At 47.7% G+C, this 23,353-nt stretch overlaps 1 protein-coding gene across 4 annotated transcripts in view; it reads right to left on the bottom strand.

Annotated features, from left to right (window-relative positions):
- Nucleotides 1-1,821: 1,821 nt before the first annotated feature.
- Nucleotides 1,822-23,353, bottom strand: part of LOC139364889 (uncharacterized) — a 36,358-nt gene continuing 14,826 nt past the window's right edge. For all 4 annotated transcript variants that reach the window (XM_071102085.1, XM_071102086.1, XM_071102087.1 and 1 more), the window contains exons 2-5: nucleotides 16,480-17,196; nucleotides 16,030-16,117; nucleotides 7,305-7,522; nucleotides 1,822-7,111 (exon numbers count right to left, since the gene is read on the bottom strand). In XM_071102085.1, the coding sequence (XP_070958186.1) occupies nucleotides 2,823-7,111; nucleotides 7,305-7,522; nucleotides 16,030-16,117; nucleotides 16,480-17,101 (5,217 nt within the window). In that variant the 5' untranslated portion in view covers nucleotides 17,102-17,196 and the 3' untranslated portion in view covers nucleotides 1,822-2,822. The remainder of the gene's footprint in view (nucleotides 7,112-7,304; nucleotides 7,523-16,029; nucleotides 16,118-16,479; nucleotides 17,197-23,353) is intronic.

Here is a 23,353-nt window from a genome sequence, read left to right as displayed (position 1 = left end):
CGAAGTGAAATGGCTAGCTGGTTAGCGCGCTCTAATAGCGTTTCAAAATTCACTCGCTCTGAGCCTGTGGTTGTTTCCCTTGCTCTGCATGGGAAACGCTGCTTCGATGTGGTGGCTGTTGTTGTGTTGCTGGTTCGAGCCCAGGGAGGAGCGAGGAGAGGGAAGGAAGCTCTACTGTTACACTGGCAATACTAAAGTGCCTATAAGAATATCCAATAGTCAAAGGTTAATGAAATACAAATGGTATAGAGGGAAAGAGTCCTATAATAACTACAACCTAAAACTCCTTAACTGGGAATATTGAAGACTCTTTCATATGTTCTCATGTGCTGAGCAAGGAACTGAAACGCTTTCTTACATGGCACATATTGCACTTTTACATTCTTCTCCAACACTTTGTTTTTGCATTATTTAAACCAAATTGAACATGTTTCATTATCTACTTGAGGCTAAATAGATTGTATTGATGTATTAAGTTAAAATAAGTGTTAATTCAGTATTGTTGTAATTGTCATTATTACAAATACACTTAAATATATTTTTAATATAAAATCGACCGATTACTCAGTATCGGCGTTTTTGGTCCTCCAATAATCGGTATTGGTGTCGAAAAATCATAAATCGGTCGACCTCTAATATGTAGCCCTAATATGGGATAAAGATCACATGACTAGGAGCAATTATTCTACTTTGGCTCTATTGTCTGGCATTTAAGTACCATTAATCCAAAAATGAATTGACACATTTAAAGTCCCAGCGAAATATCCCCACATAAAGGCTAGATTTTGATAACATGAGAATTAACATGAAAGACCTGACAAGCCGGGGATTAGGCAAAGAAAATGGGGAACAAGGGATTAACCATTTTACTTAAGAACTAAATCATAAACTACTCTGATAAAGTTTTTGACCAACCATATAGCTTCTTCGTATGTGTGGTGTCACCACATACATCTGACTGTTTTGAAAAGCATTCTATCCCACATTAAAAAAATCAACTCAGCCAACACAAGGATGCCCCTGGGACCTGCTCGGCTAATTACCAAAAACATGCACCTCAACATTGACCATGCCTTACTCAAGGGCAGCCATGGTCCCAACAGACACATACAGTACTATACATGCAACAGAGCGTTCCCAAAGCAACATCATGAGACGCCTGTATGTTCATGATAGGCCTACCGGGCAAAACACCAAATCTGGCATTTATTTTATTTTAGGAAGACCATTATGGTGAAGGTAGGAGAGAAGGAACAAGGGATGATATGATTTCAGGACCGACAAACATAGGGATCCAAGGGTTTTCCTTGTCTGGGTTGAGCAGGAGCAGGCAGATCTCATCCACTTCTTCTTAACCACCACTTTCAGGTGGGTGTGGGGTAATGCCAGTGTGTGTGTGTGTGTGTGTTGGGTGGAGTATTCGGGAGGATACAGGCAGGTTTGAGCTTCACGTCGCAGAGGAAGAGGATGTGAAACCTTCAGAACATACAGTAAAGGGACCCAGGAGTCTTCCCTGGTGTCTGTTTGGGGACTACCACCTACCAAGGACATTTACAAATGTGGTGTTGGTCTGCGTTGAATCCATGGAGGTCAGAGAGAAACATATACATGCTGGAAAACAGGGTATGGGACACCAGGTGGATTGCCTCCTAACCAAAATTCCATTGCGCATCAACACCATTCCACAGATAAAACTTCACTTCCTGATGGAAAGTGATTCCCATGGTGAGGACAGTGATGTCATTTAAATACATAAAACTGACCTAGAAAACAATTGAGACATGCTACGCTAATGGGAAATAACAAGAAACAGGAACAACATGCCTTGCAATGATGTTTAATGGAATTTTGAAAAACCTACTTAGCGTGAACCATTCATTTATGAACATCCCTAGTGTATAATGGTTTAATCAGATACAAGTTCAATGTTAGTACATGCAAGTTGAAATATCCAATATCACTAAAAGCGTTTTCAGTGAGAAAAGCGTTTTCAGTGAGCGTCATTCTAAATGCAGAGGAATGCAGGTTTTTTCCCCAGAAATAGTTGTTAGTTGGTTCTGAAGCACAAATGATCAACTAAGAGGCATGAACACTTAAAACAGATGCCTCAAAAAACACCGTACATGACAACTTTACTTGCCATGGTAATCTATGCAGGGAGAGGCAAACTTCCTGTAGCGCAAATTAAAACTAGACAAACTTCAAATTGAACACTCCCATACCGACCTCAACAAAACTATAAGGGGACTTATTAAGCCATGTTAAATATCTAGTCTTTATTCAATACTAAAATGGTGTTGAAAACAAGACAAACTTGTAGAAAAAGAGAGTAGGATATCTCTAGGGTGCAGGATCAAATGGAGCGTGTACATAGGGGAGGGAGGACCGGGTTCCAACAAAACAAGTAGAAAAACAAAAGAACTGACATTTGTTTGGTAAAAACAGTAGGATAAATACACATGTAGGTAGAGTCCATTCTCCTTTTACTCTTCCTTTTCTTTTAAGAGCTTTGTCCCAACGGACCAGTCAGTCAATGCCCCCCTCAGGGGTTACGGAGTACGCAGTGTTACTTAAAAAGAACATTCTAATAGAAAATGGTAGCTAGTGTACATATAAAGTAGTGCCATACATTCATAACCATAATAGTAGTATGAAAGAGGAAGGCTTCACTGATCTACAGTCTTTTTCGTTCCCCTTGCTTTTTTTTGTTTCCTACCATCATTTGCTTGTTTTTCTAAACCATCTAACCCACCTCGAGAGAAAAACTAAGAACAACAAGGGGGAGGGGTGCGAGGGAGAAGGTGCATTCCAGGGGTAGGGACTTATACGTTACCTGCCAGAAAGCTATCAGTCTTATCGCATATAGCAGAGTAGTAGGGTGGCTGGCCCTCGCTGGCCTCCCCGGCATGCTGGGGCCCCAGGCGGAGGGTGTCCTCCAGGGTGTTGGCCTCCAGGTCGTCAGCATCCACCTTCCCCCCCAGCATGTAGTGGTGTTGCTCCCCAGGCTGGCCCAGGGGCAGCAGGTCTACAGGGCCTCCCAGCAGCTCCTCTGACTGGGCGGCCGCTGCAGGCAGGGTCAGCTCCTTGATGAGGGAGGGGTCCTTGGCCTCCTCGGGCAACTGGTCCTCGTTCTCCAGGGAGAAGATGCCGGGGCTCTTACCGCAGCTCTCGGCAGTGGAGTGGGCGTTAGAGTTGGACATGGTGCAGTCGAAGCCGTAAGACGCCACTGAGTTGGCAGACTGGGGTGTGCCGCCACCCCCGTCCTCCTCCTCTCCTCCGGCCGGCGCCTCCACCACCTCCTCATCCTCTTCCAGGGCAGGCAGGATACGGGCGGACGGTAGACTGTCGAACTCAGCGCTGTCATCCATGGTGACGGGAAGATCTGGGTCATTGATCTGCATCTCACCCTCTGTGTCGCTGGCCTCGTCTCCCGAGGTGGAGGGGGAGGAGGGGGCAGAGGCGGGGGCAGTAGGAGGGCCTGCTCCCAGGACCTCGTCAGCAGGGAGCGTCTCAGCCTCCTCCTCCTCGTCACCTCGCTCCAGATGGATGCCCAAGTCCTGCTCCAGGTCAGGCTGCACATTGGATGGCACGGGAGTCTGCTGCTTGTCAGAGCGTGACTCCACCCCGGAGCTGCTGTCATAGTCACGGAGCTCCTCGGGAGTGCTGGTTTCACTGCTGCTGTGGACAGCCAGGGCCGTGCCACTCAGGGTGCTGGACTGAGACATGCCCACAGCAGGGGGGCCTGGGGGGGCAGAGGCCTCCACTGGGGAAGAGCTCTCAATCTCCTCAGGGGCAGTCTGGGGCTCTGAGGGCTGCTCTGAATGGAGCATCAGAGAGGGGGCGCTGAGATCCAACCAGGCCTGGGCAGAGGACTGGGTGGGCGTCTCAGGGCCGTCAGCCCTGTGGTCAGACAGCGGGCTGGAGGCGGTGTGGGGGGAGGAGAGGTGGGGTTGGGCCCAGGGGTCAGTGAAGGGGTTTGTCTGACCCCAGGCTGAGGAAGGTGGGATTGTCGAACGGTTGAGGTTATCCAAATGGTCCTCCTCTGTGTAGTCATCCTCATCTGCATTCCCACAGCTCTCCAGTCCACTCTCAGTCACCCCTTCGCTGGGCATCTCCACATCATCATCATCCTCCTCATCCTCTTGCTGACACACGTTCTGGTGGTCCACTGCCCGCTCTGAGCTCACATCCATATCATCAACTCGCTCCTCATCGTTGGACAGAGTCTCCACATTGGTGGAACCCGTGAAGGCCCCTTCTCCCTCAGAGCCCTTGAGGCTGGAGTCTACCAGGGCGTCGGAGCTCTGGGTACCCTGCAGCAGGCCCGTATGCTGGGTGCTGCTAATCTCTGATAACCCCTGCAGGCGGCTGCTCACATCCTCCGAGTCCATCCCTGACAAGACGTTATCTCCATGCCAACCGGTGGAACCACTGAAGCCTGCAGGCTTGGCCTCCACTGAGAGCTGAGAGCTACTCATGTCAAACAGTGATGTCGGCTTGCACACTTTCCTATCCTCATATTCCTCTTCATTTTCCTCTTCATCGTTGGACAGGGTCTCCACATTGGGGGAGCCTATGAAGGCCCCTTCTCCCTCGGAGGCCTTGAGGCCGGAGTCTACCAGGACTGTCCTCTCCTCTTCCTCCTCCTCCTCATCATCTCCGTTGATCTCCTCACCCTGCAGCAGGCCCCTATGATGGGTGCTGCTAATCTCTGATGACCCCTGAAGGCAGCTGCTCACATCCTCAGAATCCATCCTTGACAAAAGGTCATCCCCATGCCAACCGGTGGAACCACTGAAGCCTGCAGGCTTGGCCTCCACTGAGAGCTGAGAGCTACTCATGTCAAACAGTGATGTCGGCTTGCACACTTTCCTATCCTCATATTCCTCTTCATTTTCCTCCTCATCGTTGGACAGGGTCTCCACATTGGGGGAGCCTATGAAGGCCCCTTCTCCCTCGGAGGCCTTGAGGCCGGAGTCTACCAGGACTGTCCTCTCCTCTTCCTCCTCCTCATCATCTCCGTTGATCTCCTCACCCTGCAGCAGGCCCCTATGATGGGTGCTGCTAATCTCTGATGACCCCTGAAGGCAGCTGCTCACATCCTCAGAATCCATCCTTGACAAAAGGTCATCTCCATGCCAACCGGTGGAACCACTGAAGCCTGCAGGCTTGGCCTCCACTGAGAGCTGAGAGCTACCCATGTCAAACAGTGATGTCGGCTTGCACACTTTCCTATCCTCATATTCCTCTTCATTTTCCTCCTCATCGTTGGACAGGGTCTCCACATTGGGGGAGCCCATGAAGGCCACTTCTCCCTCGGAGCCCTTGAGGCTGGAGTCTACCAGGGCGTCGGAGCTCTGGGTACCCTGCAGCAGGCCCGTATGCTGGGTGCTGCTAATCTCTGATAACCCCTGCAGGCGGCTGCTCACATCCTCTGAGTCCATCCCTGACAAGATGTCATCCCCATGCCAACCGGTGGAACCACTGAAGCCTGCAGGCTTGGCCTCCTCTGAGGGCTGAGAGCTACACATGTCAAACAGTGATGTCGGCTTGCACACTTTCCTATCCTCCTCATCTTCATTATCATCGTTGAGCAGTGTCTCCACATCGGGGGAGCCTTCTCCCTTGAGGCTGGAGTCTACCAGGGCGTCGAAGCTCTGGGTACCTTGCAGCAGGCCCATATGCTGGGTGCTGCTCATCTCTGACGCCCCCTGCAGGCGGCTGCTCATACTGCTCACATCCTCTGAGTCCATCCCTGACAAGACGTCATCCCCATGCCAACCGGTGGAACCACTGAAGCCTGCAGGCTTGGCCTCCTCTGAGGGCTGAGAGCTACACATGTCAAACAGTGATGTCGGCTTGCACACTTTCCTATCCTCCTCATCTTCATTATCATCGTTGAGCAGTGTCTCCACATCGGGGGAGCCTTCTCCCTTGAGGCTGGAGTCTACCAGGGCGTCGAAGCTCTGGGTACCTTGCAGCAGGCCCATATGCTGGGTGCTGCTCATCTCTGACGCCCCCTGCAGGCGGCTGCTCATACTGCTCACATCCTCAGAATCCATCCCCGACAAGACATCATCCCCATGCCAACCGGTGGCACCATCGAAGCCTGCAGGATTGGTCTCCGCTGAGGGCTGAGAGCTACTCATGTCCAACAGTAATGTCGGCTTGCACACTGTCCTCTCCTCTTCCTCCTCATCATCATCATCTTCGTTGATCTCCTCATCTGCCTTCTCCACTGCCTCTTCCTGGTCCTGAGAGGGAGAGACCAGGACCCCTGAGGTGAACTCATCCATGGGCTGAGACATTATGCTGAATGCAGGAGGGGCTGAAGAGGAGGGCATGAGAAGGTCCTCCTGCTGCTCATCTGGCTGGACCTTCACCTCCTCCTGGACCGGGCTCTGTGGAGCCATGGCAGACTGGTTCTGGGAACTGGGTTCTGGCTGGACGTGCATGTCCAGCAGAGCAGAGGCATTCTGGGGCTCCCTGACCGGGGACATGGGCCTGGTGGGGGAGCATGGAGGAGACAAGACCGTGGTGCCCAGGGGAGACACTGTGTCTGCTGGCTCTTCCAGGGGGACCAGGTCCAGCTGAGCTGACAGCTGAGATATAAAGGCCTCTGGGGCCTCCTCTGGCTGGCTGGCCTGAGGGGGCACAGTCTCCTCCTCCTCTGGGACCACAGCCACCACTGCTTCTTCCGAGGTTGCCATGGAGACCACAGCAGCCAAGGCAGCTGCAGATATGGCGGCAGCAACAGCGGCGTCCTGGGTCTCACCCTCTTTAGTCGCCGGCTCTGCCGCCATCGTGGGCTTGGGGCCACGCTTCACTGCCATGGGAGTGTTGCTGCCCACAGTCTTCTTAGGGGTGGAAGCCTTCCCTGCTGGCTTGGTACTAGGGGTCTTGGGCCCAGCACTGACATCCTTTGAAGGCGTGGGCTTGCTTGGCATCCTTTTGGTGTCTGCGGCCTTGCTGCTGGCAGCCGGCTTCTTGGGGGTGGAGTCTGGCTTGGATGCGGAGGCTGATTTGGGAGTCTCAGGTTTGGTGGTCTTGGCTGGTGAGGTGCGAGTGAGAGGAGCCGCTGCAGGCTTCTTGGTAGCTGATTTGGTAACATCTGGAGGAAGAGTATAACAAGTAGATGTTTGTGAAGAGGAAAAGGACAAGGGTTGGATGGAAACTTAATTATGACGAACAAATGATCTAATATAGATATATTTTGAAAAATGTAACGGTGTAATGCTAGTAATAAAAAGTTAAAACCTTTGTAATTTAAAAAAAATTGAACCAAAACTGATGTCCCCGCTTACCTTTCTTGATGGGAGTTGCGGTTTTTGAGGGCTGTGATGTTGGGATCCGTCCAGCAGAGGGTGTTGTGGAGCCGGCTTTGGCAGAGGCTGGTCTGGGAGTGGTGGAGGTGGTTTTAGCCGTGGGGGTGCCAGGCTTGACTGTGGATGTGGAGCTCTTGGCTGTGGCTGGCCTGGCTGCAGCAGAGGCAGGGCGAGATCCTGGAGCAGCAGTGGCAGGCCTGAGGGAGAACAGGAGAGCGGTGGGGTCAGAATCACTGAGCACGGCTTTCAAACCAGGGGGGTCATCTACCAGACACCATGAATCAGTATTTCTGTAGAGGTGATAAAATATTGAAATGGAGACAAACACCAATGTTTAAACAGACTCTTTTGCATCGTCAAGCGAACGTTGGTCCCTCGAGTTCCACATGCTGGTAACCCCTGGGCCATAAATCATAGAGCAAGAGGCCCTGTCGACTGTATTCACAAGTCATTCTGTTAGTCACTTCTACAGCCCTGCCAGACACTAGACTTCCTCAGGAACACAGCACAGAGAGGTCATAAACCAAGTGACGACAGAGAAAACACAACAAGAACATGAGGATGAAGAGGAGTAGACTTCCATTCACTCTTCATCTCTTCAATGCCTGGAGTGGCTGGCCCCGACAGGGCACTAATACAGTAACTCAGCCAGTCAACCCAGTCATCACAACACCCTGAGGCATCTGAAGCAGTGCAGTCTGGGAGATGAGTCACACCACACATACAGAGTGGAGCCCCCCCCCGCTACATCCAGCCCACCTCTCCTGACACGAGGGTAACGTGCACTCTGGTCAAGTAGCTTCCACGTCAGGCCAGTGCAAAGTAGCCGACATGCAGTGACACAGTCGTGAGATCTCGTTAGCCTACGCTGCACTGCACCACCGCCTCTAAATAAAGAACAGAGTTAGCATCGGCGGCGGGGAGAGGGAAGATCGCTGGGGTCATGTTCATCTTTAATTCAGACGGAGCACAGAAATAACTTGCTCAAATCCCTGTTGGAACTATGGATGGAGTTAAAAGCATATTTCATTGTACAAGAGCAAACGCCGCCAGTTTTTACACGGTAAGGAAACCCAGAGTGCCACGCACACCCTGTCAAGTATATGCCTAATTGAACACACAGCCTGTCTGGTAACATCTAGCCTCGACATGATGTCCACTGGACACTAGCAATGGATTACAACCATGCACAGCTTCCTTCCCTGTACAGTATGAGTTGTCATAGGTAGAGAATGAAGAGCGGTGAAGAAGGAGGGAAGTAGCTGATGATCCTGTTGTACCAAAACAAGAGACTGCCTGTTATTACTCTAACGATGAGAGGGATTACAAGCTCAAGTTAATGATATTGTTTGGTGTGGTGACGTCTAGACTAAGGCTTCTTATGAAGCATTAACAGCCTAGGTCATGGTACAAAAAGGCCATTGTTTCTATCCAGAGTTGCATCACAAAAACTGTCCCTTTCCTCTAATAGAATGCATGATAACCTAGTCCAGGAGAAGAGCTTTTTAATTGGCTGGCCCTTCAGCTGATTAACTCAGAGCGAGCAGAACGTGACATTCACTGTGGTTTCCTCAGGTATCAATCTGACAGGTATCAATCTGACAGGTCTAGACGTAAATGAGGACACACTAAAAAGCAAAGTAACGTGGTAAAATTCTAAGTTTAGGAGATTTGTAAAAGTGTGTGCTGACAGAAAAAAATGGAATTAAAGATTAGAAAATAATTACAGGACGAACTGAATAGAAGGTAGAGAGAATGCAGGAGAGATGATGACAGAGTATTTATCTTAATCTGTGTGACGAAAGGAATATGGCTAATCCAAAATGACAAGAGGACTCCGTTTAGGGAGGGAAGCAAGGCAGATTAGCGGGCCATCGTCAAAGGCAGTAGGAGAGAGAGAGAGAGAAACGCTCATCCGATTACACGTCATTAACCTTCTATCACTGCCGCTTCTCAAATAGGTCCGGTCGCTGTTGTCGGAGCCAGTACGGCCGTTATAGAATGGGGCATGGCCAAACAATAATAAAAAGACAGACAGGATGTGTTACAAAATGAACACATGCTTCTCGGCAGTTAGGCACAATGAAAAGGCTCCACTGAGGCATTACAGTGCAATGATACTTGAATTGTTATAAGCTTTTTTATTTTTTTCCCGTATTCTCTAATTAAGTTCACTGTCACCCAAATGACTGAGGCAAGCGGTGATCATGTTAGACTCCTGATCAGAGTCTAATAGCTTGCACACAATGAAGGAAAATTGCTGTGCATTGTTTCTCAAACTTGCCAAAGGCCTTGCCATTGGGAACAGCATCACAAATTGGGGTTAAAGAAAATGTAGGGATAAAGCCTAGAAATTCACTGAAGCTTAAAAAATTAGCGCAGAGACAATTAAAGTCCACCAAAGTCGCCTGGGGTTTTTAAAATATAACATTTTAGTTTCATTACGGATTCTGGAACGATGTGGAGCTTTGCGGTGATTAACATAAAAAGGTTGTGTGCCTTCGCGTGGAAAATCAAAGTGGGGCTACGATTAAGTCAACGAGATGCATAAGCAAGGCTAGTCCCTCCCCTGCAGCAGAGCTAACAGCAGAGAGCCAGCTACCATGGAACGGACCTCCTCCCAGGGAGACAGCTGGCATATTAGAGATGATGCCATTTTAGTTCAGCAGAAAGGCTGGGAGGGACACTTTACCCTGGTTAAAAGGAGGAGACTCAACCTCCAGGACATCCACACAGGGCTTCAGAGATATGGGAACCCCACATAAATCTCACTCTAACCCAGGAACAAAAAGGTATCAGTCCTTTGCTTGCAATTTCCAAGAGAAATTCACCAGGTAGTTAGTTTCCTTGGAGCTAGAAAGACCCTTATACTGCCGCAGCAGCACTCAAGAGGGGCTTTAAGCGAAAGGATAAAACATTACACAGGGTGCCGCCTTAACCTGATGAACCAGCTATAGCTGGCTTCTTGGTTGGTTCTGCTTGAGGGAAATAACGTTTAAAAATAACAAGATATCAAAAGGACAGTCAACCTACTGAAGATGGAGCTGAGGTGTCGAGTAACAGTCAAATGATTTCCATCTCCTACCAGTAGAGGGACAAAGAGGAAACCAGAGAGAGAACAAAGAGCAGGTAGAGCCTGGTGGGTGGGTGACGATGCAGGTCCCTGTATGACTGGGGTGAAGCAGAGGCCTATAGAACCCCTGCCTTCCCAGAGAGTCCTCTGCAACATCCATCACGTCGGCCATACTTCTAGAGCATGAGCTCCCACACACACTTTAGGTGATTAGGTCTGCTGTTGCACCTCCCATAAAACCCTGGCGTCAGAGTGGTCTGCCTGTCACACCCACAGCCCAGCAGGAGAGGAGATTTACAGCCTGCACAACTGGCCTGCTTCATATTGTACACGACTGGCACAGCTATTTTACACTGTACACGACTGGCAGCCTACTGCTCTATTACTGTTTAGTACAGCAGGACAAGGGAGAGAGAACCACCACCCCTGTCCTCTTCTCCTAGCCTTTCATGGCTTCCTCCAAATTCATAGAACACCGGCGCTCCTTACTCAATACAGGCCCAATAATGCACTGTTTATGGGGTCCTGTATAATGTGCATTGGGTCCATCTCCCTCTCCCTCATCCTTTGCTGTTCTATTTAGATCCCCCACCACCTCACTGCGTTCACTCATCTCCATATGCCCTCCTAGCAGTGACGAGGCTCAGCAGGGACATATGACTTATTCATCTGTGTAGCATCCATCCTCCTCAGCCCTTTATGTGGTTCACTCTAGTGAAGCCATGACGTGCAACATGTTCAGCTACATACTCTACTGAAGCCATGACGTGCAACATGCTCAGCTACATACTCTACTGAAGCCATGACGTGCAACATGCTCAGCTACATACTCTACTGAAGCCATGACGTGCAACATGCTCAGCTACATACTCTACTGAAGCCATGACGTGCAACATGCTCAGCTACATACTACACTCCCACAGTCACACTGGGTAAATACTAGAGGTCGACCGATTAATCGGAATGTCCGATTAATTAGGGCCGATTTCAAGTTTTCATAACAATCGGAAATTGGTATTTTTGGACACCGATTTCCGATTTTTTTATACCTTTATTTAACTAGGCAGGTCAGTTAAGAACACATTTTCAATGACGGCCTATGAACGGTGGGTTAACTGCCTTGTTCAGGGGGAGAACGTCAGATTTTCACCTTGTCAGCTCAGGAGATCCATTCTTGCAACCGTAAAGTTAACTAGTCCAACGCTCTAACCATTGCACTCCATGAGGAGCCTGCCTGTTACACAGTAGAAGCCAAGGTAAATTGCTAGCTAGCATTAAACTTATCTTATAAAAAACAATCAATCACTAGTTATAACTACTAATCCAGGTTAGCAGGCAATATTAACCAGGTGAAATTGTGTCACTTCTCTTGCGTTCATTGCACGCAGTCAGGGTATATGCAACAATTTGGGCCGCCTAGCTCATTGCAAACTAATTTGCCAGAATTTGACGTAATTATGACGTAACATTGAAGGTTGTGCAATGTAACAGCAATATTTAGACTTTTGGATGCCACCCGTTAGATAAAATACGGAACGGTTCCGTATTTCACTGAAAGAATAAACGTCTTGTTTTCGAGATGATAGTTTCCGGATTCGACCATAATGACCAAAGGCTCGTATTTCTGTGTGTTATGTTATAATTAAGTCTATGATTTGATAGAGCAGTCTGACTGAGCGATGGTAGGCAGCAGCAGGCCCGTTATCCTTCATTCAAACAGCACTTTCGTGCGTTTTGCCAGCAGCTCTTCGCAAGCACAGCGCCGTTTATGACTTCAAGCCTATCAGCCTAATGGCTGGTGTAACCAATGGGAAATGGCTAGCTAGTTAGCTGGGTACGCGCTAATGCCGTTTCAAAGATCACTCCCTTTTAGATTTGGAGTAGTTATTCCCCTTGCGCTACAAGGGCCGCAGCTTTTGTGGAGCGATGGGTAACGATGCTTCGAGTGTGGCTGTTGTCGATGTGTTCCTGGTTCGAGCCCAGGTAGGGGCGAGGAGAGGGACGGAAGCTATACTGTTGCACTGGCAATACTAAAGTGCCTATAAGAACATCCAATAGTCAAAGGTATATGAAATACAAATGGTATAGAGAGAAATAGTCCTATAAAGACTATATTAACTACAACTTAAAACCTCTTATCTTGGAATATTGAAGTCTCATGTTAAAAGGAACCACCAACTTTCATATATCCTCATGTTCTGAGCAAGGAACTCAAACCTTAGCTTTATTACATGGCACATATTTTACATGGCACATACGTGGCACATGTTACTTCTCCAACACTTTGTTTTTGCATTATTTCAACCAAATTGAACATTTCATTATTTATTTGAGGCTAAATTGATTTTATTGATGTTTTATATTAAGTTAAAATAAGTGTTAATTCAGTATTATTGTAATTGTCAATATTACAAAATAAATAAAAATAAATGTAAAAAAATGGTCCGATTTAAATCGGTATCAGTGTTGAAAAATCATAATCGGTCGACCTCTAGTGAATACCATCAAATAACATAGGCGCTAGCAACGATCGTTGGCGCCATTTTGTTGTTGGACTACATTCACACATACAGCGTGCTGATTAACATACACAGCCTCCCAGCAATACAGGCCTGCACAGCATATACACGACACTAGCATACGCATGCAAGCAAACCTTCACCCAATGAGCAATGACAGGCACTGCATGATGTCATCTCAACTATTCTCAAAACACACATACCTTCCCCCACACCACCCACTGTGTCCAACACCACATAATGACTTATTTTTCAGCATACACTAAATCAGACCCAGAGGTTTCCTGTCACAAGCTGTAGATCTAACATTATACAGGCAATCAGTATCAAACAGCGGACATGCACACAGAGTACCAACAGCCCTACAACAGTGTTGGCTTGAGCAAATGTGTGCACACCTCATCACACAGCTAAATTGGTACTGCAAAAACAGTGGCACACACACACATCGCGGCCAAATAGTGTTCACACCTCTACCACACCCACCAACCAGGAAGTAGTGACAGGTATTAAGTGCTACTGTAAAAGGAGAGGTGGAATACTGAGAAATCGTGTGCTGCTGCAGACTATTCATTTCACACACATATTTTCAGCTGCCACCGACAAAGTCTGAGGTTGAACTTCAGAATCAATCTGAGATGTGTCACCAGCAGACTGGATCTAGTGTTTGGAGGGGTCAGAGGAGTGAGACTAAAACAGAACAAAAAGCATAACAGTTTCAGGACAAACAGAACACAGAGCGGACTTGCTAAATGTCAACGGAACCAAAACAGCCATGATGCGTAGAGCTTTTACAATTATTATATAATTGTGTAACCGACAATTAGGAGCAATATCCTAGAACAAAATAATCATCATAATCGTCATTTTAGGCGAAGGGGATTCAAGTTCATATTGAAGTACACACGGAGTGTACAAAACATCAGGAACACCCTTCCTTTTGCGCTAAGAACAACCTCAATTCGTCGGGCATGGACTGTGGAAAGCTTTCCGCAGGGATGCTGGCCTATGTTGACACCAATGCTTCCCACAGTCTTGCCCATTCACCCTCTGAATGGGACACATACACAATCCATGTCTCAAGACTTAAGAATCCATCTTTAACCTGTCTCCTCCCGTTCATCTACACAGATTGAAAGGGAGGAGACAGGTGACCTCAATAAGGGACCACAGCTTTCACCTGGACAATGTCATGGAACGGTGTTCCTAATGTTTTGTACCCTATAGTTGACCCAATAGCAGTTTGTTATTTTAACATGAATTGGGTAAAGTTGGTAGCTTAATCATTTTACGAGCAAAACAGCATGGTTGGGAGACACGTTCCAAGCGGTCAAATATTTATAACTCTTAAAATGGACACCATGTTAATGCCTTTGAGCATTTCATTTATCCATTCATGATGAGAATTTGGAATCTTGTACATAGCATTGTTTAAAATTCAGAAAATTCTATGAATTGCTATTGGTCAACATTGCACATGGGGAGCTATTATCGCTGCCATGGAACGCAGGCAGAGACTGTTTGTGAGACGGGAGTGTCACCAAAGCAGTGTCATATTCAATAAGTATCTCGTAGGACATTTTCAAAAATGCATTACAAGCTCAAAACATTTTTATAAAAAATAATTCACAATTAAGACAACCATGGCCATTTGCATGACATTTAGCCTACTGGTTATTCTATAATTGTCACAGCCATAATGTGATTCAGTCAAATTAGATTTAGGCAATTTGTAGCTGTAGGGTCGTAAAAAAACTATATATATATATATATATATATATATATATATATATATATTTGCGTTCCAAACTTTTCTGTCTGATAACAAAATCTCCTAAAGAGTGAACTTTAATAAATTGAGGGACAAAATTAGTATTGTGTGTGAGAGTCAGCGGTCTCAGTGAGCAGGGAGACAGGCGGTGTCTGATATGCCAGAACGTATCCACTCTGCACTCATACGCTCATCTGATACAGACATGCATTAAAAAGAGGGAGCAGGAAGGGAAAAGGCTAAATCTAATTACAGCAGAGATTTATGACCCTGTCACAGTCTGTTACCCCTCCAGTGCAGGCTGGCTGGGTACACAACGCTCACTGCACCCATCAGCCTCCATGCTATCTCCCTCAGCCATATGTTGCACAATGCAAAGTTTACTGTTTTGTTCCGTAATGCATGGATTCAATTCCCCGCTTACCTCATAGTTTAACTTCACCAGAGATTGTCGCTCGCAAAAAAAAATGCTAAAATCGCTATCTGTTGACTAGTATGTACTCGCTAGATCCTGTTAGATTGTTGGAAGGGGAGCTATGAAAATTAAGGAACTATGAAAGTAAGAGACCACAGTTCCCTTGGTACACAAACAACACAGAAGGGGAAAGGGGGGTTGGGCAGGGGGAGTGAGGGCCAATTCAAAGAACAGCCAGACACCTCAGGACATCCCTGATCATCCCCCCTCTTCACAGACAAAAGGCTTGTTGAGCCACCTCGCCACAGCCCATGACTCTCTGGTGTTGCTCCCTGGGGTTACGCGTGTCTCTGCTGGAACGCCACACAGCGTGACTCAGGTACTGTCTGGGCCTAATCTGACCTGATTCTACTCACTGCCAAACAGAGGTCCAAAACAGCCTGGTCTGTCTCCTGGAGTTGGTTATTATTTATTCTGAGGGGTGCAGACTAATCTCTGGATGCGATTTGCAAACCCAAAACAGCGCTGCGATACCTGGCTCAGAGTGACTGCTGGCCTACTTCCGAGGACTTCTTAAAGCCCCTCTCTGTGTAGGGACATTGTGCCTGTTCCTCCAGAGTGTTTTAACCAGTCCCTTTCAGCCTGCAACATTCCCAAATGAAGCAACTGGTTTCTCAGTCGCAACTGGAGCGTTACACTGAATTTATTAAAACAATTCATTACTGCTGCTGTAGTTGCACATGTATTGCACAGTGAATTGAAGTCGGCATCAAACAAAAGGCTGCCCAGCTAGGTAGACAGACAATCAACTTTTGCCTGGAGGAAGCTTGAAGTGAGGACCAATTACTCCCTACTATGTTGTTATCTACACACTCAGTCTCTCCCCAGGGGAGGGGCTACGAGCTCTACACCAATGGTTGGCCTACCTGGTTGTCTTGGAAACAGGGGGCCTATCAGGCTTGGGAGCAGAGGCAGTGCTGGGCTTGGTGGTAGCTGCAGAGACAGGCCGGGGAGCTGGGGAGATGAGATATGGGAAGGTGAGGAAGAGAGGGAAGGACAAAGAGATAGATATACAACATGAGTAAGATTATTTCACTTGAAAGACGCAGCCAATGATTTACGTCATAACATTTATTTCATGAGGAACCAGGCCAATGTATTTCTATATTTACTGCAGTCATTCCAGCGTGTCATACATCTTCAGCTGAATAGATATGGATGTGCTGTATGCCAACATTCACAGTACAACGTCATACTTTGCCTCAGGGAAAATGTACATTTGCTGTGTACAGAAGACAACTGGCAACTGATGACAAATGCAAGGCTTCACGTAGCTTTCAGTGACTGAAAATTACTGGTCCTAAATGTTAGCCTACCTGTGGGCTTCTTAGCAGCGGTGGTGGTGGCTTTGACACCATTAGTTGGCGCCGCAGGTGTCTTCTTTGCTGCTGTTCCTGTGGTGGCCTTCACCCCGTTGGTGGCAGCAGGAGCCGAGGCAGGGCGGGTGGTGCCCGCTGGCTTCTTCTCACCAACCTTGGCGGTGGTCTTAGTGGTAGGGGCAACGGCTGTGCCTACGGGCCTCTTGGGCGTGGTCTTCTCTGGGGCACCAGTGGTGGTCTTCTTGGCCACTCCGTTGGCATGTGGCTTGGAATCCCCATTGGTCAGTCGGCTCTGGGCGGTGTTGGGTCGAGACCCTGGTCCGGTCGTGGTCTTAATTGTGGTGGTGGTCCCAGGCTTTGTCTTAGCAGCGGGGGCCTTGGTCTTGGCTTTTGGGTCTGCTGCAGCCTTGCTGTTCCCCGTCTTGGTGGGGGCCACCTGGGCTGGCTCTGGTTGAGGCTCACCCTGCCCCATCTCTCCCTGCTGGCCAACTCCCTCCGCCTGAGGTGCCGGCGCAGCCTGGTTAGGCTCCTCTCCTATCGCAACTGACTCGTTTACCGGATCAGCATCCAGTGCTTCCATTGGCTCCATCGCTGCCGTGGCAACCCCATCCGGTTTCATCTCCCCTCAGTCCTGGCTGTCCGTCTCTACAGAGGAGGGCTGGAGAGCTTGAGACTAAAGATGGTAACTGCACTCAGGCGATGGTGGAGTCTGATCTGGCAAAGAGAAGAGAATAGTATCGTCAGGCTGTAACAAGACTGGACATGCATGACACGGAGCCTTCATATCAGCAGACAGGCCACAGAGGGATCAGATAAAGACTTTCCTACAGACAGATATACAGACAAACACTACATACAGCGTATGCCGAAATATTGTTTTGAATGTAGAGAAAACGTGTTTAAGGTCAATGATCCTAACAGATTAGGAGCAGACAGAACAGGATGTGCCATTCTGCAGAGAGCTTCATTGCTAAACAACCCTGGAGGGAACTCACACACACACGATACGTGTGACAATATATTCTGGGGGAAGAGATAAACTAAAAAAAAAAAATGTAGACACATTCTGTTCTAAGTACAAACTCAAGGCAAAACAGAACTAGCAAATCTTGTTTTTAAACATTAACAAGCCAGAGAATGCACTTGAGTGTATTATATCCTAGGTCTACATACAGAAGCAGAATCAGACCCACTAGTTTGGAAGACAAGCCATCCTCCAACTGAAGCGAGGGGAAATCGCAAAAATCCCTTCCACTCCTAACAAACCGAGTCAGACGGAGCTCTCTCTACAACATGCTCTAGTTCATCAGACAACACCGCAAAGCTAAGGAACCACACGCCACTCAGATGTGGTGAACCAAACCACTCACAAGGAGATGTAAAGGAAAAGACATGCATGTCAACAATGCCATAAGAACTGACTAGCAGGCAGTCGCACTGGGGAAGTACCATAAACACAGATGCTTTGCCGTCAGAGTGGAGAGGTAAGACCTGAAGTGTGGAGCAGAGGCCTAATAACAGGGAAATGTAAAGAGTCAGTGAAGCAACACCGAGGTAGAGAAAGTGGCTTGGCCTGAGGAGCATGGGAACAGGAGGGGATACAGTCTGCAGAGCTTGGAACGACTCTAGAAGGCCTCTCCACTTCCTCTCAGCCCCTCTCTCCCCCATACCCATATCTGCTGCTCCCCCTCCTTTCTCGAGGAGAGAGTCAGTCTTTATACTGTCAGCTTCCTGGAACCACTGCCCACACAGCCCCCGTTTCTCGCATCTCTTACTCATCCTCTAAAACTAAATACATTACTGTGCTTTCCTTCGTTCCCCTGCCAAACCTCCCATTTTCTCCTTTTCCTCAACTTCCCCCACCCTCGCACTCTCTACCCCTCTGTTCTCTGTTTGCGTTCGCACAGATGGCCTGAGCAGCTGAGCAAGGCCAGAGGGGAAGAGAGAGAGAGAAGGAGAGAGATAAAAAGCCCTCGGGGAGAAGTCCATACCGCAAGTAGCTCACACACACACACAGTGACAGACAACACAGTGGCAGGGAGAGGGGGAGGAGAGAGCCCTGCCAGAGCACACAGGGCAATCAGATTGAGTGACACACCAGTCACATTTGGAGTGAGGTGTCTGTTGGATGCAAGTGAAAGCAACAGCAACCGTGCTTCACACATGTACATGTTAAGCTCAGTCCAACAGAGATGCTCTGTTCAAGAACCAGGTCCTCACACCATGCTGCTCTGCCTATAAGAGCTCTACACTAACATCAGACGCCTGCCCTGACTCCAACCCTTCAAAAAGAAAAACAACAACAAAACCCAACTCCAGATTGACATCAGGGACTCACATGTCAATAGCCCTGACAACTCAACTAGAAAAAATAAAGTCAAATCCAATTGGCGCCTTGCTCCCTCTGCCTCCCCATCCTGTGTTCTGAACGGTTCTATTCCTGCAGTTTCTGAACAGCCAGACTGTGCTTTTCCCAGCTCTGCTCTGTTGTGGTGATAAATCTCCAGCCCTCAGCCAGAGGAACACTGCTCTGCTCTTTTCCCTCCAGTTGGGAGGTTACACAGCTCTAGTCTAAGGCCCTCGCCCCGTCTACATCACCCTGTGTAGTAAGGAACATACAACTGCGCCCAATGATACATGTGTTGGCACTGGCAATATTTTGACACTTTGGACAACCCTGCAATGTTGTAGTTGTCTTTGGTGAAATATTTTTGGATGGTCTTTGCAGTCATATGCTTGATTAGAATGCCATCCCAAGATGGCATAGCAGTTCAGACGTATTTTTGTCCTCGTCCTGTCGTGTATATAAATATATAGATATATTTACAACTTTTTTTTTCACATACATTTTTAATTTTCCAAAAACTCATCTTCAGAACACTCTCCTGCAATCCGCTTCACCAATTTATATTTATATAAAAAAGTATTATTTACCTCAGATCTGTAATCCTCCAAGAGGCTAGCCAGAAATTAGCCAGAAGCTAGCCGGGAGCTAGCCAGAAGCTGGTCCAGAAGCTACTCTGAAGCTGGTTCAGAAGCTAGTTAGCTTATTTACTGGCTAATCGTTAGTACTCAGCTAACCACGGTTTGTGGTCATCGGCTGTCCTTTGGCTCGAGAATCTATCGCCAGTTTTGTACGGCGCGGTGCAGCGTGGCTCGGAACGGAACATACCCGGATTTCGGCCGCTGGCTCTGGACATCCATACCTGGATCTCACAGCTAGCTAGCTGCTATCCGTGTGACTATCGGCTTTCGTCGATTCCGGAGCTAACATCAATTGTTCCGGAGCTAGCCAGCTGAAGAGTTCCATCAATCACTCCTGGGCTGCAGTCACCTATCCGGACCCGTTTTGCTGCCTACGCGGAGCCCCACCCTTCACAGTTGGACTGCCGAAGTTGTCTACCCGAGGGAATTGTCCGGCTGGCTCCTCCGGCGCAACGTTGCCTGGGCGCCCATCTGCGGCCTGCTAGCCGTTGGCTATCTTATCGGCTGCTATCTGAATAGACAATCGGACAATTTTTATTTTATTTTTCTTCTTGGGCCTATATAACTATATCTATTGTTTTTATTTTTGTTGTTGTTGTGTGATTTGGATTAATCCCCTCTACCACACGGAAACCCACTAATCTACTGACGGAACGCAAGAGTTGGCTAATAACAGACCTCCATTCTATGCTAGCTTGCTCCTATGCTAGCTTGCTACCGATTTAGCTGTCTAAATCGCCGTGACCCCCAACCAACCTCTCCACTCACTGGACCCTTTTGATCACTCGACTGAGCATGCCTCTCCTTAATGTCAATATGCCTTGTCCATTGCTGTTCTGGTTAGTGTTTATTGGCTTATTTCACTGTAGAGCCTCTAGTCCTGCTCATTATACCTTATCCAACCTATTAGTTCCACCACCCACACATACAATGACATCTCCTGGTTTCAATGATGTTTCTAGAGACAATATCTCTTCATCACTCAATACCTAGGTTTACCTCCACTGTATTCACATCCTACCTTACCTTTGCCTGTACATTATACCTTGATGCTATTTTATCGCCCCCAGAAACCTCCTTTTACTCTCTGTTCCAGACGTTCTAAACAACCAATTCTTATTGCTTTTAGCCGCACCCTTATTCTACTCCTACTCTGTTCCTCTGGCGATGTAGAGGTGAATCCAGGCCCTGCAGTGCCTAGCTCCACTCCTATTCCCCAGGCGCTCTCTTTTGACGACTTCTGTAACCGTAATAGCCTTGGTTTCATGCATGTTAACATTAGAAGCCTCCTCCCTAAGTTTGTTCTATTCACTGCTTTAGCACACTCTGCCAACCCGGATGTTCTAGCTGTGTCTGAATCCTGGCTTAGGAAGACCACCAAAAATTCAGACATTTTAATTCCAAACTACAACATTTTCAGACAAGATAGAACTGCCAAAGGGGGCGGTGTTGCAATCTACTGCAAAGATAGCCTGCAGAGTTCTGTCCTACTATCCAGGTCTGTACCCAAACAATTTTAACTTCTCCTTTTAAAAATCCACCTCTCTAAAAACAAGTCTCTCACCGTTGCCGCCTGCTATAGACCACCCTCTGCCCCCAGCTGTGCTCTGGACACCATATGTGAACTGATTGCCCCCCATCTATCTTCAGAGCTTGTGCTGCTAGGCGACCTAAACTGGAACATGCTTAACACCCCAGCCATCCTACAATCTAAACTTGATGCCCTCAACCTCACACAAATTATCAATGAACCTACCAGGTACCTCCCCAAAGCCTTAAACACGGGCACCCTCATAGATATCATCCTAACCAACTTGCCCACTAAATACACCTCTGCTGTTTTCAACCAAGATCTCAGCGATCACTGCCTCATTGTCTGCATCCGTAATGGGTCAGCGGTCAAACGACGTCCACTCATCACTGTAAAACGCTCCCTGAAACACTTCAGCGAGCAGGCCTTTCTAATCGACCTGGCCGGGGTATCCTGGAAGGATATTGATCTCATCCCGTCAGTAGAGGATGCCTGGATATTTTTTTTAAATGCCTTCCTAACCATCTTAAATAAACATGCCCCATTCAATAAATTTAGAACCAGGAACAGATATAGCCCTTGGTTCTCCCCAGACCTGACTGCCCTTAACCAACACAAAAACATCCTATGGCGTTCTGCATTAGCATCGAACAGGCAGTTAGAAAAGCCAAGGCTAGCTTTTTCAAGCAGAAATTTGCTTCCTGCAACACTAACTCAAAAAAGTTCTGGGACACTGTAAAGTCCATGGAGAATAAGAACACCTCCTCCCAGCTGCCCACTGCACTGAAGATAGGAAACACTGTCACCACTGATAAATCCACCATAATTGAGAATTTCAATAAGCATTTTTCTACGGCTGGCCATGCTTTCCACCTGGCTACTCCTACCCCGGTCAACAGCACTGCACCCCCCACAACTCGCCCAAGCCTTCCCCATTTCTCCTTCTCCCAAATCTGCTCAGCTGATGTTCTGAATGAGCTGCAAAATATGGACCCCTACAAATCAGCCGGGCTAGACCCTTTCTTTCTAAAATTATCTGCCAAAATTGTTGCCACCCCTATTACTAGCCTGTTCAACCTCTCTTTCGTGTCGTCTGAGATTCCCAAAGATTGGAAAGCAGCTGCGGTCATCCCCCTCTTCAAAGGGGGTGACACTCTTGACCCAAACTGCTACAGACCTATATCTATCCTACCATGCCTTTCTAAGGTCTTCGAAAGCCAAGTCAACAAACAGATTACCGACCATTTCGAATCTCACCATACCTTCTCTGCTATGCAATCTGGTTTCAGAGCTGGTCATGGGTGCACCTCAGCCACGCTCAAGGTCCTAAATGATATCTTAACCGCCATCGATAAGAAACATTACTGTGCAGCCGTATTCATTGATCTGGCCAAGGCTTTCGACTCTGTCAATCACCACATCCTCATCGGCAGACTTGACAGCCTTGGTTTCTCAAATGATTGCCTCGCCTGGTTCACCAACTACTTCTCTGATAGAGTTCAGTGTGTCAAATCGGAGGGTCTGCTGTCCGGACCTCTGGCAGTCTCTATGGGGGTGCCACAGGGTTCAATTCTTGGACCGACTCTTCTCTGTATACATCAATGAGGTCGCTCTTGCTGCTGGTGAGTCTCTGATCCACCTCTACGCAGACGACACCATTCTGTATACTTCTGGCCCTTCTTTGGACACTGTGTTAACAACCCTCCAGGCAAGCTTCAATGCCATACAACTCTCCTTCCGTGGCCTCCAATTGCTCTTAAATACAAGTAAAACTAAATGCATGCTCTTCAACAGATCGCTACCTGTACCTACCCGCCTGTCCAACATTACTACTCTGGACGGCTCTGACTTAGAATACGTGGACAACTACAAATACTTAGGTGTCTGGTTAGACTGTAAACTCTCCTTCCAGACCCATATCAAACATCTCCAATCCAAAGTTAAATCTAGAATTGGCTTCCTATTTCGCAACAAAGCATCCTTCACTCATGCTGCCAAACATACCCTTGTAAAACTGACCATCCTACCAATCCTCGACTTTGGCGATGTCATTTACAAAATAGCCTCCAATACCCTACTCAACAAATTGGATGCAGTCTATCACAGTGCAATCCGTTTTGTCACCAAAGCCCCATATACTACCCACCATTGCGACCTGTACTCTCTCGTTGGCTGGCCCTCGCTTCATACTCGTCGCCAAACCCACTGGCTCCATGTCATCTACAAGACCTTGCTAGGTAAAGTCCCCCCTTATCTCAGCTCGCTGGTCACCATTGCATCTCCCACCTGTAGCACACGCTCCAGCAGGTATATCTCTCTAGTCACCCCCAAAACCAATTCTTTCTTTGGCCGCCT

Source organism: Oncorhynchus clarkii, chromosome 13, assembly GCF_045791955.1.
Source record: "Oncorhynchus clarkii lewisi isolate Uvic-CL-2024 chromosome 13, UVic_Ocla_1.0, whole genome shotgun sequence".
Classification (NCBI taxonomy): Eukaryota; Metazoa; Chordata; class Actinopteri; order Salmoniformes; family Salmonidae; genus Oncorhynchus; species Oncorhynchus clarkii.
This window is presented reverse-complemented; position numbering and strand designations above follow the sequence as displayed.